Source organism: Mya arenaria, chromosome 10 (assembly GCF_026914265.1).
Source record: "Mya arenaria isolate MELC-2E11 chromosome 10, ASM2691426v1".
NCBI classification, from domain to species: Eukaryota; Metazoa; Mollusca; class Bivalvia; order Myida; family Myidae; genus Mya; species Mya arenaria.
In genome coordinates, this window is record NC_069131.1 from 54,258,780 (window position 1) to 54,276,864 (window position 18,085).

Below are 18,085 nucleotides of genomic sequence, written 5' to 3' on the forward strand. Positions count from 1 at the left end.
TGTTGAATACATGCTTAGCTTTTATCGATAATAACACATGTCGGGCCTAAATGACAAATGAATGAATTTTTAAAAAGTAATTCAGTTTGACTAAATTGTTTGTGTATTTATTTTGAGATATATTTAATGATTTATTATTTTTATTCCAACATTACCGCTTTACTCTCAGTAATTCATGTATTATTTCCTTCTTTTGTATTATTGTGTTGGTACAACCTCAATGCAACGAGTTTCTATTTTGTTAAAAACAAACATTTATTTAACAGTCAATATTCATGTTATTTTCGAAAGAGAGTTGTACTGCATCGAAAAATAATGCAACAGGATTCTCATTGGGTCAAAAGTAATAATCAAAGTTCCTGTTAATTGTACTGCATCGAAAACCAAAATGCAATATAAGCAGTAATTGAAATGGACTTACACTGCATATTGGTATTTACAGTTGTCTGTGCACAGGATTGTTCAACGTGCAAGGATCGTGAGGACGGCCATGACAGAAAATGTTCGAATACAGGCAAATGTTATTTCGGATGTATAGACGGTTATTATGGAAACAATTGTTTACACAATTGTACGTATCAAAGTTGCATAAGCTGTTACCAAAACACGGGTCATTACTGTTTAAAATGTAAATCCGGATACTATTTGTACTATACTCATTGTCATCCTTGTAATTCAAAATGCAAATCATGCGATTCTCTACAACGTTGTCTATCGTGTTATGATGGCCACTGGGGAAGTACATGCCAAAACAAATGTTCTAGCGAATGCAAAAACGGACATTGTGATGAAGAAAGTTCTTCATGCCGATGCAGTCCGAACTATAAAGGTGAAACATGTGACCAGTGTGCAAATGGATGGTTTGGACAGACCTGTCAATATGAATGTTCTAGGGATTGTAAAAACGGATATTGTGATAAGGAAAGTGCTGTATGCCGATGCAGTCCGAACTATAAAGGTGAAACCTGTGACCAGTGTTCAAATGGGCGGTTTGGAAAGACCTGTCAATATTGGTGTTCTAGAGCTTGCAAAAACGGACATTGTGATGAGGAAAGTGGTTTTTGCCGATGCAGTCCCAACTTTAAAGGTGAAACCTGTGACCAGTGTTCGAATGGACAATTTGGTGAGAAATGTGAGCACAATTGCTCACTTGGCTGTGAATTTGGTAATTGCACGAGGGACACAGGCTTTTGTCCTTGTAAGTCTGAATGGAGCGGTCAAAGATGCAAAACAAGCATGTATGACTACTTTGGTGACTATTGTAAATATAAGTGTGAACTAAATATTTAGAACCTCACGTGAAAATGTTTAGCTTATTTTACTGTTTAGCTTATTATACTATCAAAGATATTGTTTTGTATTTCATTTAACTTATGTTGCCTCTTTAGAAACTGAAACAAACGTGGAACAGCACACTCAGTCAATTGCAGCTCTTTTAGGAGGAGTCTGCGGAGGCGTTGTAATTTTTGTTGGCATTGTGGTTATTGGACATTTTTTGCTTCGAAGAAGGTAATTAACTAAGAGAATAACTATGTTTTAATGCATCCAATGTAAAGATGACAGTTAATATATTAAGTTATTGGCGTTAATATACAATTTTGATGCGCAAGGATCCAATCTCCTTTCGGTATCATTTGAAAGGATACCGCTTACTGATCACTTTCATAAAACTAATAGACCAAAGTGTTCTTTAAATCAACTCCATTTTGAATTCAGACGTTGAATACATATTTCGCACTCTTTTAAGTCTAAAAATGAGTGTTTGTAATACTGTTACATTTATAAACATATTTATCTACACGCAAAACGCTAAAATGATACCAGCCATCCAAATTATTCACTGTTAAATATTTGATACCTTAGGTTAAAGATACTACATGCATTTCAATCAATGGTGCTTAATAATAGAAAATGAAATGAAATCCGCATGTTTTTTCAGAAGAGAAAATTTCAGCGAAAAGAAGAGCAAGCTAACAGAAAGAGAACCTGAGAACTTTTTCGCGTTGTACGCAACGGTGATCGAAAGTGAAGGTACGCATGCGTTCTGTTTAGCTTGTAACTAGTATTATAGTTCGTGTATGCACATCAATAGTCAAACCGATATGTTACAATTATGCTACTGAATTATGAAGTTCCCAAATTTGCAGTGTTTCAATAGAGTACAAAAATAAGTAAATTAAAACCTCGAGATAAAACATGTACTTCGTTGCACGCTTAGTAAAAGGGCATGTTGAACGGGTCACTGGATGGCAACAATTTTTAAAGGAAAGTCGTATTGATATAGAACATTTGTTTTCGTATACTATCTTAAAATTGGTAAGCTGGTTATCTTAATTGTAAAACCGTAGTCTGTTTAATCACACGACAATTTGCCGAAAATTTACGATGTTTCAGACAGAGATGATATATCTCCACGGGAGATCACAGTTGAGAATGAAGATATTTATTGCAATAACGCAAAGGAAGTAGGCAAATTCAAACTGACAGTGGCCGATTTACCTGAATATGTACAATACATATGTTTAAAGGATCTTGAAGAAGAATTTCAGGTACATGCCATGCATTAATGTACATCATGTTGTATAAAGAATGTCTTTTATCAGAGTGTTATGTGTAACACGTAATATATCGAGTATGCCAATACTTACATTTTGTAAGTACATGTACACAGAAGTCAACGAGCGAAAATGCAGATTGTTTAAATAAATATCGCTAATTTTTCAATTGCAGAGATTACCATATGGTCTCGTTAAACCCTATGAAGTTTCACAAACGAGGCTTAACATGCACAAAAATAGATACAAAGGAATCTATCCATGTGAGAACTCTTTCTTAGTTTCTAAATAAAGGTTATTGTGTGTTTCTTTGATGCGTAAAAATTAAGGATGGCAACGAGTAGTAAAATTAATACTCGAGTACTCGGACGATCGTTCGATCGAGTACTACTCGGCTACTCGATTACTCGGAAAAAATGAATATGTGTTTGCAATGACAAGATTGTGTATACATGTATCGTTAATGACGTATATTGTGCGTTGGTGGTATTTTTGGTCATTTTCACCTTTAAAGTAAACTCATTACGTATTTTAACTATTTTAACACAAAATGATATAAAAAGAAAACAAATGTTGTTTCAGGCTTTTAATTTGTCTTATTCGTTTCATTTTATACAAGTATGCACTGCAGAAATGAACAACAATCAGAATTACAATGAACGAAAATTAATAGCATACATAAAACGAAATTCAATACGAAGTTCAGTGTTGTTTACTCTACAATTATTTTTTTTTAAATGATAGTTTTTCGTACTGTGTAATTGTTGTTTACCTCATTAATATTCATAATTCTTGATTTAAAATATCAACCAATCAATTGTGATAATCATTGCAAAAATAGTTAAAATACGCCCATTAGGAATATAATTCTCGTAACGGTCGATACTCTTTCGCTCGTTAGCGTCCATTGTTTGGTGGAAGGTCTCTAATTGGTATAAAATAGAATTGTGAAGGTGAAAGTACCGCTATCAAAACTTCGCTAATTGACATCAGTGCTAATTTTAAATAGGGGTCCTTTGTTGACAGTTTCCAACTATCACAACAACTGTCAACTAATTGATTGAGGTCAATTGTGTAAACAGCGGGGATTAGAGGGACCGTAAATTGTCCTCTTGGCAACTAACCAGATCTGATATTTTGTCTGTAAATCGTGTATTTTGGTGATTTTTATAGATTTTTTTCCGAGTACTTGAGTAGTGATATGGAACTCGAGTACTTGGACGTTCGATCGAGTACTCGGGTACTCGTTGCCATCCCTAGTAAAAATGTTGTTATTTTTTGAGTGTCTTCATTGTATGTTTCAGGCCTTTAAGACTGTTATTGTTGTCTTGCATTTCCTTGTTTATTTTCGGTTATGCTTTGACTTCCTATTAGCGTTACTAAGAAGGTTCACAATGACCTTGAATGTCTGCCCTCGTGGTTTCAATTGCATCATGCGTGTCAATTTTAGATGATGATACGCGTGTTGTAGTACGCGGAGGAGACACAGACTATATCAATGCTAGCTATATAGACGTAAGTGCTTACTAGCAAAATGGGTAGTTATTTTTATTACTATATGTACCAGTATAAGTATTATAAGTGTTATTAATATTATCATTATTTTTATTATTATTACTACATTTATTATTGTTACTAATATTTTATTGAACAATGTGTTTGCTCTATGATATGATCGCCATATCATATAATTATGAAGCAAAATTTGTGTTTTTTATTCAAAACCAGATGTTTTGGTCAAAACTGTGAACATATTATGACATTGTTTTTATCACTGCAAAAAGCGTGTTTGCCGCATGGAATGCATAATTTATATAACTATTGTTGTTATTTTTTTTAAAGAACATAATGTTTTAATATGTATATGTTTTAGCGATGACCTATACATGCTCAAGTTAAATAAGCATTTTATTCTGTTCTGATTTGTTATTTTTACTAGAAAACGTTAAGGAAGGAAATGCGATTCTAATTGTTAAGAACAATTAGTAATTCAGAAGTCCATTCGTATAAACTCAATGTTTAAAGCAATCTGATTACAAAAGTAATAATTCAAATCTTGGGATTCGTGAATAAAACTTTAAATTATTATGAACCTGAACGAACGTAGGCATACTTAACATAACTTCTTTCTTCCAGGGTTTCAGGAAACGAAATGCATACATAGCTGCTTTGGGTAAGATGATGTATTTATTGAACGTTTGTTTTACAATAATATTACCTCCTATGAAATACAATTTAAAACATCTTCAAGTTAATACTTCGTACATAATAAAGTAAACAAATATGGAAAATATTATGCATCTTTAAGGTCCAATGGCTAAGCAGCTGGGTGATTTTGGCCAATTCTGGAGAATGATCTGGCAGCAGAAAGTGGAGAAAATTGTCATGATAACCAACTTGGTAGAGGGTGAGGTAAGGTGTTTTCAAATGACAAGTGTGTAAACTTCTATGATAAAGAGTATTGTGGTTTTGTGACGAATGGACAACGAGTGAAAATAATAAATATATACTTATAACTACAGTGATTTAGAATACAATAACAACAATATAATTTGTACTTTGGTATTCCATTATGAATACAATACAAGATATGCAGAACGAATATAATGTTATATCGGTATTTAAGAATAATGAAAAAAGAGGTTATGATTGTGAACTATTATATAATTTCACTTATGCCTCTCTAGAATGCAGTTGCCATAATTCCATATAAGTATAATAAAGTGCAACGTTATGTCAATATAGTGAATAATTAGTTAATATTTGTTTCTTTGCAGAAAACCAATTGTGAGCAATATTGGCCTGATAGTGGAGAAAAGAAAGTATACGACGATATAAAAGTGGTGTGCAGGGTTGAAAAAGTGTACGCAGATTTTATTTGGAGACAGTTTACGTTTTCCCAGGTAAATTTTAATTTCTTTAACATTTTCAGTGGTTTGGATGTAAACGAAAACAATTAGGTTGATGGAGTGTGTGTAAGTATGTATACATCTACATCCGATTTATATTAACATTAGCCTATAAGAGATTCTAAGTGACAACACAATCTGCGACTTGGAATACGGTAAGGCATTGTTTGATTGGCACGACTGACCCATTTCATGACACCCCATCCTTCACCTATCAATCAGTTATCAGTACTGAGAACTCCAAGTTTTCAAGTACTCCCCTCAAAGGCAAAGCAGCAGGTAAGGTATACAATTATACCATTTAAGCGTATTTGAAAGGAGGTGGTCTAGGTATAAACACGTAGCCTCCCGCGTGCAAGCGGCTACTATACAAATTAATATTTGAGAAACCTAGGAAGAAAATAGCTTAAATAAAAGAGATATAATAAATAGTTTCGGAATTAAAGATGGCATCACTAATTTTCTCCCTTATAATATGAAGCAAAAAACTGAATTTTTCATCAGCTGAATCATTGAAGTACTTGGGGTTCAGATATTAGTTCTTTATTATTTGTTTTGTTATTAAGTTTCCTCAAGTTAAGGCATACTTTGATAAGATTTTCCATTAAGGTTTTTACTTTATTCAGGATTGTTGGGATAACCCTAAACATTAAATGAGGTCTATGTTTAAAACTTTGGCTACTGAGCTTGTTTCTGTAGTTTTTGATATAAATATTGGAGAAGAACTTTTAAAAATATATTGATAAATCGTTGTAATCATTTTCTCTACAATGTTTCTGTTTGTCTTTATATATACGCCGATGAATAAGTTAAATCCTAGTGATGATAGTCTGGTGTTCAAAGAAACACGGTTCTTCCATCGGTCAGCAAAATAAAAAGTTAAGGATTGATTCTAAACGATGAATTATAAATCATAATGTTGTTTAACCCTTTTCTTTACAAGAAAGACAAACTTGTTTCCTTTTATAGAAAAGAGACATGTAAAACGAATTTCAGTGTTTAGTGTTAATATTCATTAGGATTACGCTGTCGTCTACCTAACACACTTATACTCTTTGTTAGTTCTCAAAATATATTTTTAATCAACCATCTTCCAAATGGTATCCATCGTAGAAAAATAACACGACACCACAAGGTTATCAATATGAACCACTTCTTTACTATATTTTTCATTTCAAAACAGGATGAACAGAATTCCGAAGAAAGAAATCTGCATCACTTTCAGTTCACAGCTTGGTCAAACAAGGACACTCCTGATGACGTCACATCAATTATAGAGTTTAGACAAAAAGTGAACGCCTTGTCGACTACCATTGACGGACCAGTGATAGTTCATTGCAGGTGGGGTGTCAAGCTGTGGTTTAGATTATTTAACCGTTCATTCCCTAGCTTGAAGAAAATGTGAACATCGTTTCAACGATTGATAAAAGTAATGCATGTTAGAAAATAGTGAGGCAATCCACATGGAAGTTTTGATTGATTTCGCAATGTATTAATTTTGTATATATTCATGTATTTAACAAGACAAATAAATAACATTCAGATAACACTCGCTTGGAAATGTGTTTTTGAATCTGATTTATACGAGGATGAACAAGACAAAAGTTTCGGTGCTTGGTATCAAATACGCCGCAATGATTAGGCTTTTTAACAATTCTGGATCGGGCCTTTTTGGACAGGGCCTTTCTGTTAACTGGATCGTTTCGATCCGATATCTTTCACTCATAAGCAATGTGATCTAATATGTCAATGTATTTATTGGCTAACGCATACCGTGGGGAAAGGCTCCGGGATGCGTTGTTTATCTAGAAAAGGCTACTAATTGAGAACGTAATCTCCTTAAATGGTTCCATACGCAACAAATCTATATAACTATAAGATGTTTTTTTAAAAAGTTAACTATTTATATTAAACAGATCTACTACATGACCATGTTTTCTTATCGTATCGGTACGAGTCTTCCTAACGGTATGACTCGTCGCCATTTGCAATTATTGGAATTCATTCCGTTAGCCAATCCTGATTAAGAGAAGTATCCAAGTAACCTTGGTCTGACATCAACACTTTCCGGGGACCCGAACATCCACTACTACCATAACAAATAGCATGTGCAACTGAGATCGATACCGTCTTAAACGTGTGTAGCTAAAATATATCCTTAAATCAGTTGTTTATCGCAGTAACAAGTAAGTGTGCATTCCATGTATTTATAAAACTGGTCTTAGCATATGCTGCATACATGGGTATCAAGTGTGGCACTCTAGTTTTTATGACCATATAAATATATAACCCATTCTTTTACAATCGTGATCGCAGTTTTATAGGAACAGTCCTTCCAGTTATTCTTTATAAATATAATAACCCCACAAGTCCGTGTACGTTTAACACTTATTTATTCCTTGTTGACAAATGTTCTCTTCAGTTATTAAAGTAAAGATTAGTACATAGAAAATTTATAATATCATTAATACGAATACAATTTCCTTATTCTGGTATCTCGAACCCCCGTGACGCTCAATTAAGCGGTTCTTTAAATCTTACGCCACGACCCGAAGGTGTCCAAACTTTTTATACCACAGCTCAGCCAAATGAGCACAATTTCCTTATGGTCAGTCGTGACACTTCTTCATCATGCAGGGACAATAAATTTGTCCGGCGAAAATAATATGTGACTTCCTTTTGTCTCAATATAGCCAAACAGCAGGAAATATACTAATTTGAAATGTTAAGCAGGAAATATACAATTTCAGCAAATTTACGCAGAAACACTTGTATGTTTACACAAGTTTTATTGTTTAAAGTTAAAAGCAATTATCGTTTCTGAGGATTAAAGTTGCTTTTCCTTACGCTAATCATTTCATATAACAGCATATAATTCTGAGAGTATTGAGTTTATGTTTACGAAAAAACAAATTACGGTTTACTGGGACATTATCGTAGAATATGATTAAATATGTAAGTAAACACGTTTGAAATAGCGGTACTTGTATATCGAACTAATGTTCACAAAACTGAGAAGAAAATAATACATGCTCTTCTTTTTCATCTGGGATGATACAATAGACATATATTGGGTTTTGTGTAATTCAGTGCTGGTGTAGGCAGAACCGGAACCTACATAGCTCTGGACATTCTGACTAACGAGGGTGATGCAGAAGGAGCTATAGATATCCCGGGATGTGTTCTCAACATGAGACAGAACAGGCCCAGCATGATTCAGACTTTGGTGGGATGTTTACTGATATATCTGGTGTAGATTAGTCAATTGTAGCAATGACGCGTGGTTCGTTTATCGATAACCGCAATGTGGCGGCTACCGTTAAAATTGGTTTCACGAATTAAATTTAAAAGTACTTTTTGATTTTGCCAAATCATATCAACTCAAAATATTGCATTAACAGGACAAAATGGAGTTTTGATTATTGCCTTTATCTTTAAGTTAACTTTGTATTATTTTACTCATTACCAATTTATTTCAATTTATACTTACGTCTATCTAACATTATTATGCCAAAAGAAGTTTATTAATATGTTGCAGTAATGCATACCACAACGTTTCCCAGCAGTAAGTTAACATACACTTAAATCACTATTTATTCTTTATCTTATAACTATGATTTTTACTTTCAGAGTCAATACAAGTACCTACACCAGGCATTGGTCCATTCATTGACTGTTGATTGCTCGTTGATAAAAAAAGAACACTTCCATGCATATATGACTATGATGTCGAGCAAACGGGCGATACAGAGGCAGTTTGAGGTAGGATTGTTACTCAAAGTATAAAAGGTTTAAATGATTAAATGTAAATTAAATTAAGTTAATTTAAACACCGTTAATCCGAAGTCATCGGGACCAATATTAAGGATATCGGTATAACGATAATTTGGATTAACAATTTTCGAAAATAATTGCGTTCGTGAATTATTCATGGCGTAAAATATTAAGTCGTGCATATTGCCATGTCGACTTCACGTTATCAACATGTTGTTTTTGGTTTGAATGATCGTTCTCATTCTTTCTAATTATGATCGAATACATGCCGACTAATCCTGTATAATACCTTTTACCTTATTGATACAATTTATCGCATATGTTACTAAATATAGTACATTTTTCGACCGAAAACATGTCTTTACGGACTGCATTCCACTACTGTAACGGCTGAAGTGCTAATTATCCATAATCGACACACCTCAAGGTATGCAAAAAAGCCATAATGAGATTACATCCTGTAAAACGGGCACATGAACAGGTAACCGCAGAGTTTAATCACGCGCCGCACTTGACGTAATTAGCAAATTAGCAACGCAAACATGGCTGGAGAAAGGATTCTTGCAATGTAAGCCAATATTTCGCGAGTAATTAAAATAATATCACAGTAAACGAATTTTTACCTTACAGTATGCTTATACCGGACACATCATCCTTCGTACCATCATTTTAGTTTAAACAACATTTATATACAAAATTTTACAGACAATAGGTACAACACGTGAATATGATGATTAATGGATTGGAAAACAAGTTAAATAACTAGTATTCCATTCCATGAAAATGAAATTTACAATATTATTCACAACATGTAACAGGTTGGAAACATGACATTGAGGTTGACTTACATGCATAAAAGTTCACACATATGATTTTAATCAAAGGAAAATTATAATCTTTAAAAGGAAAAAAAGGAATGTCCTAGGAAATGTTATTTGTATTTAGGAAATGATATGAGGACAAACATAGATAAATGACACACGGTCATTCAAACAGAGTTGAATTGATTGAGTGCCTGTACCACCTCTCTCGTTCAGCTTCCTTTTATTCTATCGTTATCTTTTCCTCCTTCTAACTAAACGATTTCAGACTAAGACAACTTGTTTACATACCATAGTTTACACAATACGACTATAAGACTATATTTATTCGAGTCACCGCAACTTGCGCACTAGCCTAAGCAGCGTAAATGACCTACAGAAGCGAGACATAGTATAAGCCTTAAGGCTTTCTTCTCAATTCTGTTTACACTATTGTTTTGTGCATTATTAACATATTCGTTGTTTATATGCATTACATATTTGGTCTTTGTTAACGTTGATTATGCTCAAATTTGTTAAACTAAACTAATTGTTAATATCATATCGAAATAAATATTGTTTAAACCAAACAGAGTTGAAGTATTCAGACATTAAGGTAATTTATTTTAAGACAGGTAACGCATCATACGTAGTTACATTAAGCAAAAACAATCAATTAAAATCAGAAAAACGTAAATTAAATAGTGATAAAAAATAAATCCTTAATCTAATATCGTCTGGTATGCCGAGTATCAATGCCCACAAGTATGTTCCAGTTGCGAAATCGTTTGGAAGCGATATATACTCCTGCACTTTCAGAAAAACAAGTTCATTGTGCGGTTTTCTGAGGTGCTCGTCGCCATAAAGAATATTATTGAGAGTGACCGGACAATGGGAGATTGTTGAGTATTCGGTGTCAAATGTCGCTGTACCGAGGACAGGATAAAAGAAAAATATGTATTGTTTCATTTACACCGCATGACCATAGTGAAGAGTTGACAATCGATTTCCTGAAAATGTCATAGTTGAGTGAGCTGCAGTCAAGGCGCAGGCAAGCATGGTAAATTTGACCTTGTCTAGAACCTACATTGTATATGGGCGACGATTTAGATTTGTTGCTTTTCAGTTAATGTTTGAATGATGCTACTCATTTTGAACGGAGTCAGTTTGTTTTTCAAGTGAGCAGAGCAGTTATCCCAGACAACGTCGGCATGACGTCGGACGTATGAAGGAAATATACATTTTCTCGAGACTGGATCGACTAAGCAAAGACAAATTCTCTTCCATGCTTTCTGCAACATGAGAGTGATATTTTGGTTCCATTTTCCGTCGTCTGATAGGGTGGCATCTAGATGTTTATGAGTAGATACTTGAGCAATAGGAACATGGTTTATGTGGAGAGGTGGATGTTGAGGTTTGTTATGTTTAAGTGAGAAAATAATGGACACGGTTTTTGATGGGTTGCAGGATACTAGCCAAAACTGAGACACTGATGGATATTTTCTAGGTTATTATTGAGAATGGAAGCGCCAGTTGCAGGATTTTCAACAATGATGTATAGGCTTGTATCATCCGCAAACAAACTGACGTGACAGTTTACTTGTTGAATTACGTCATTTATATTGATGAAGAACAGAAGAGGTCCGAGAATGTATCCTTTAGGGACGCTTGCATTTATAGAGGACCAATCAGAGGAAGAATTTGCACAAACGTCAAGTTACATGCGGCCCGCCAGATAGAAAGTGAACCAGTCGAACAAGATACCAGGACTACCATTGGCGGATAGTTTCGACAAGAGACCACAGTTCCAGACGCCGTCAAATGCCTTAGAGATGTCACAGAACACTGCACGAACCCCAAGTCTTTCGTCCAGGGCTTTGAATATGTTCTTGTAGAAATAGGTTATTTGATTAACGATTGAGTCACCTTTGACAAAGCTAGACTGATAAGATGTAATGAGGTTGTTTGAGAAGAGCCAGTTAACCAGAAAAGGTAGCTGTACACGTATTTATACACGCAGCATTCCATGAGCTTACCAAGACAGCTTAGGAGAGAGATCGGCCTACAGTTAGAAGGCTTAGAGGGGTCGTCTTTCTTAAAAATAGCGCTGTTTGCAAGTTTCCAAGCTGATGAGGATACAGAAAGACTTAGTAAGAGATTAAAAAGGTCTGACAGGGGTTTTGAAAGTTCTTCCACACTCTCCTTAAGAAGTCAGGGATGGAAAAGGTCTGGTCCACAGGATTGATGAGCATTATTTTCACTTCCATTTTCAGTATAAGTAAACGATGTCTGCTGTAATCCACAATCAATTGATACATAAACCAAGCAGTAGGTTTTGCATCACATGATCGAAACCACACCTATATTACTCCAAGTTTTACATTGATGGTTATCAAGAATATGTCATCGACATAATTTAGTAATCCATTCTTTCTTTTTTAAAACCGCTAAACAATACAATTTAAAATAATATTCGTTGAAACACAAACACATGGTGTAATTTTGAATTTGCTCAAACATGCTACTAGTACACGCTTTAAATGACCTTACCTTAAAGCTGCACTCTCACAGATTTAGCGTTTTGACAACATTTTATTTTTTCTCTTTGAACGAGCCAAGTTATGCGAAAATGCATGGAAACCAGTAAAATAAGACTGCTGACTAAATATATGAGCGAAGTTTTTCATAGTTAAGTTCAAAAATGATGTTTTATATCACTGGTGTGCAGATATTTACACTAAAATTGACTCATTCCAAGACAAAAAATGGTAAATCTGTGAGAGTGCAGCTTTAAGAAATATCTTAAATTTATCCAGTATTTATCATTCCACACCACACAACATTGTAAACTATGACCTAGAAACAATGACTGATGACGTCCCAAATACAATAGCTGCGTCATAATTCAATCAGTGCGACAATTTTCCAATGTCCGCATTTCGGACCAGGTGTGCCATTATGGACAGACAACACACCGGCGCCGTTTATTAACCTCTAAGAAATGCATGTCAAACAAAATTACAGCACTTGAATGCTTTCATAACATGTTTGAATATCAATTAAAATACACTTAGTTAACTCAGTTTCGTTTGGCTCTTCTCCGCATTCATCGGCAGCGGGTCGATTGATTAATTTGGCGATCGAATATGATTAGATAAACATTTCAAATCATATTCAGACTGTGTAAACCACCCATTTTATACACTCTACACTAATCCCAAATGAACCGATCATTATCTGACATCTATGTTTGTTATATACGCGTGCTCAATGTCATTATTGAACAGGAGCTAACTGTGCGAAACAACAATAAATTCGGATAAACGGTGTTCGGATTAACGGTGTTTAAATGTACTATGTAATTTCTTAATATCAAGTGTGTGTGTGATTTACGTAAATAATATTCATATATAATGTCGCATTCTGATTATACGTTAGAAAATGCAGTTGAATCAGAAGCAAAAGTCTGATGGGGAGGTTACGGAAAAGAATTGGCTTCTGACAAATAATAACAGAAACCACGCAGCTATACCAGGTATCACGATTATTTTGATTTCAAAAGAACAGTATTTGTTTAACTGGCTTAAAAACCTCTGTTTCTTATATATAAAAAGCTACTATGTAGACGAATGAACATGATAAAAACCTTTTTAAAATACGGTTATCGTTAGTCCAGCCACATACATTTAAATGTGCTCATGTAATATTACGTGTGTTATCTTGTTCAAAGGGCCGGTGTACCCGTCCTAATGATCGTTGGTGACATATTTCATTTGATTTTAATGTGCCACCTTCTGCCGTTGTTGAGGTTTCTGTTGTTTCCCATTGATCATGCGCCCTCTTCCGTCCGCGCGAAATTCCAATCCCTGAAGCAAATTGCTTTTGTTGATGATACGTTATCCCTGTATTTGCATGATTTATATTGTTTGTGTTGTTTATTGTTAGGTGATTCCAACAGACCGCGTCTTTATCTGTTTTTGAAACCAGGCGAATCTGATTACATTAATGCGATATACATCGACGTAAGTAAAATTATGTTCCAAAATAACTTGATAGATTCCTTTCAAATTGCTAAATGAGATTCGTCAATCGCTCACTATGCCTCAATCTTAGCAACGGGCGTGCTGCAAAGATACCAAGGAATGTGATACATTGAATTGTAAATGTTACTAATAAAATTAGATAAACTTTGCAAAAGCTAACCTAACTTCGCAATTGCAAACAAACTTTCATGAAATCAAACAAATTTTGCAAACAAAACAACAAATAAAGACGTAAAATTTAAAATATATGTTATAACTACTTAGAAATATCGCTTCGATAAACTGATCGTACGCTTCATGTGCTGTTTAGATAGGCCCCATACATTTAATAAAGATATCGTACGATCGCTTTTTGGATATATCTGGGTTATGATAATATCTATGTTGCTTATAAATAGTATTTTGTTCTTAAAATAGTTTGCTTTCTTATGGAAGTATAGTATTCAACTGACATGGTAACACTGACAAACGTTGTTTTTAAAGTATCTTACGACAGTTTGTTGCAAGCGTGTTGAAAAGATAGCTCTATACGTATTTGGATTGAAATAAAATACCCAATATTCGTTTGTCTGCAGAAGATCTGTTGACTTAGTTTAATCATATTTTACTGAGGAAAATAATCAATATAGATAAATAATTTATCACATTTCAGGATCAGAACAGTAGAACTAAACTAATATGATTCATTCCCCTGTTGTGATAAATTACAGTTGACATTTTAGACAGTTATTAGCAATGAAGTTATTATCAGACACGCTTTATTAAATTATGCTTTAAACACACATGATTAGATGTGAGACTTGATGAGATTTGTTAGCTTGCTGAAGCATATTTTTCTTTACATTCGTTATTAATACACTGATCAATTTCAAAATGATACTATTATGAAAACTGCAGGGACATTGTCAAAAGTGAAAATAAATGTAAAATGGTACTCTGTATAAAGGCCATCTATATGCCAAACGAGTTTGACGAAACGGCGAATATTAAATCACATGCATTTGTGTGACGTTCAATGTCTTTTCAGAGTTTAAAAACAAAAAACCGCTTCTTGGTTGCACAAACACCTCTGCCTGACACCGTTTCCGATTTCATTGCACTTGCTGTTCAGGAGAACTGTTCCTGTATTGTTAGTATGGAGGCACAGGTAAATTGTTGAATGAATGTATGTTTTTACTTTGACCACGTATATAGAGATATATAGCTAGTGTTTTAAGTTCTACCGTTTCTTCCCTAATAAAAAGCGCTACAAATTGTATATTACGCTGTAATTGTCATAATTTACCTGTGTTTATGTATTAAGCACTTATTTTTATTGTAATATTTGTTTTTATATATTTTATAAAATAACAAATTTCTTATCAAGTATCCAGTTATATAAAATACGCGATATCTTTATCAGATTTGAATAAAAAAATGGTTTGGTGTTACTTATATTGTTATTTCCAGGGGATTGGCTTATACGTTCCTGGTGACAATCTATCAACGAAGAAAGGTGTGATTTCCATAGTTTCCACCATAGAACAAAGTACACAACACTTTGTAAAAAGAAAGCTACATTTTAAACACGACGGAAAGGTACGATATAAGGCTGCATGATTTACCCCAAAATCGCAAACTGCCATCTATATTTTGTTCGAAAAATGATATGTTATTTTAATAGTTTCTTATGGCTTAAATGCAAACAAATATGAGATTTTCATTCTAAAATAAATGAAAATAGCATCAGTAACAACAACAATAACACCACTACCACGACCAACAGAAACAATAATTCTACACTTAGCACCATCTTGAACAATAACAACCGGTTATGCGTAAGCGATATTATATCGCAAACATTATCTCTAAACAATATGTTTTCGTTGAATTTCAGAACAAGTCGGAGTTGAGAATACCACACTATGAATATTTGGACTGGGGTAGAAATCAAACTAGTCCGAAGTCGGCAGAAAACTTTGTTACCTTCATCAAAGAGGTTGAAGACGCATCCAAATCATCTCACATGCACGGACCGATACTGGTGCATTGTATGTACGTACTCTCTTTGTTTTAGCTCGAAGTCGCCTTCAGATGTTGTCTTAGTGTTAAAAAAGAGCGTTTGAAATCACAATAGACCGAGTATCTCCGATATGATGAAGATTTAATGTAGGAAGATATAAAGAAAAAAAAATAAGACAGTAGACATTCGTTTACACGATCTATTTCCATTGTGATAGGAACGGTGCTGGAAAGAGTGGCCTTTTATGTGTTGTCTCGACATTACTTGAAACACTTAGTGAATATAATGAAGTCAGTGTGGTCAATGCGGTGAGGAGAGTCAGAGCTAGACGACCGCTTTCAATTCCAAATGTGGTAAATATAAAAACTATTTTTTCAAACAGATCATATTATATCGCATATGCGTGGTTTTATGTTTGAATCACAATGATACACTTGAAATCACAAGGGCAAACCAGTAGTAATATGTTAACAATGTTTATGTAGCGAGGGGTATGGTTCAATGCCTAACATAAACTGAACGAGAAACACATTGAAAAACTGCATGTTAAATACGACTGTTCAATAATGATAATTACATGTAATGAACAAGAATAAACTTTAACAATTTGTATCATTTAACAGTTTCAGACAGTCGTATGTCTCTTTGTTTAACTACTTAGTAGTATTTGATCTTGATTTTCAAGTTTGACATTTGTGCTAGTAAGTATGCCAAGTGGACCATCAGATTTCATAAGAACAAAATTAAAGCTGCTATTGTATAGTCCAGACGTCATGCTATTTATGACATTGTTTATGGTATCGAATCTCATTTTTGAATTGGGCTTGCCTTTTTTTGGTATTTTAGAAATCGCCTATGCATGATCAATATTATTATTGCATTTGATAGAAGTTTGATTTTTCAGGAACAGTTTTACTTCTGCCACGAGTGTGTTCTCTATTCCGTAAATGCAACAGATAACGCTGTGTATTAAAACAAAAATGTGAACATGCAGAGGAAATGAACACCGCAGACTAATTTGGAGCACTGGCAATCGGTTTATTGCTTTGGCACGAACACATGTATATATACAATATATATAAAGATATGACAGCTACATTATCCACAATTCGCAGACATGGTGACACTTGCAAACGTAACATGATTGCAGTTCTGCATAACCGTAATCACATACAAAAACTCTAGTATTTCATCTGTCAATGTAAACATTGTGTTGTAAATATCATTGTAAATATTTGTAAACTTACTACTGTGGCTTTTTGTACCATATTGCAGAGTGTTTGATTTGATTAGAACGATATCCCATAGGGAAGGCTTAATAGGCAAGCTTACCGTGCGATAGGTAGAATTTGATAACACATAACGGTATTTCAATATATGCCCACCACTACCTGCACGGTCAGCCTGCCGATATAATATGAAAAACATACTACACCGAGCTCCCGTGATTGAATCTATTCATAACTGGAACTTTGTGGGCATTTTGCATAATTTCAATCTTGTGTTTGATGTAGCGGATGCATTAAGTATTGCTCTAATGTGTTATAATCGCATTGTACATTATAATTATCATGCTATTTACTATGTATGTATTGCAGTATGCAGGATGTTTTTGTAGAAGGTACTTTGAATAAACAATAAATAAGAAACGTGTAATGAAACGTCATAGCGAATAAACTTTTTTATTTTATTTTTTTTAAAATTGCGGTATTCAAACCTGCCTTTTAGTATGTTTTAAATGTTTTGGCGTCGATAAATGTTTCAAAGACAAGATGTATGGTACGACAGGAAATGCACGTAACAAAACATTTTAATGAATATTTAAGCCTTTGCATAACTTTAAATAATCCGTATAAAACTATACAGTTAATTAATAAATATTTGCATTCTTATTGATCAAAAGGCAGAATATGGAATGGTCAACATGTCCAATGGAACAAAGATATCACGCCTCACTAAGGTTTATATAAATATATTTAAAAGTGCATTAGTGAATCCGAAA

At 34.0% G+C, this 18,085-nt stretch overlaps 1 protein-coding gene across 1 annotated transcript; it reads left to right on the top strand.

Annotated features, from left to right (window-relative positions):
• The first annotated feature begins 724 nt into the window (after positions 1 to 724).
• Positions 725 to 17,480, top strand: LOC128204825 (receptor-type tyrosine-protein phosphatase kappa-like). Its single transcript, XM_052906235.1, has 19 exons — positions 725 to 1,202; positions 1,389 to 1,509; positions 1,940 to 2,031; positions 2,395 to 2,549; positions 2,731 to 2,818; positions 4,006 to 4,070; positions 4,692 to 4,728; positions 4,864 to 4,967; positions 5,333 to 5,458; positions 6,648 to 6,805; positions 8,555 to 8,690; positions 9,095 to 9,226; positions 13,477 to 13,573; positions 13,984 to 14,060; positions 15,109 to 15,228; positions 15,531 to 15,659; positions 15,958 to 16,115; positions 16,301 to 16,436; positions 16,988 to 17,480. The coding sequence occupies exons 1-19, from the start codon at positions 725 to 727 to the stop codon at positions 17,054 to 17,056; spliced, it is 2,478 nt and encodes an 825-aa protein (XP_052762195.1). The 3' UTR covers positions 17,057 to 17,480.
• The last annotated feature ends 605 nt before the right edge of the window (positions 17,481 to 18,085 follow it).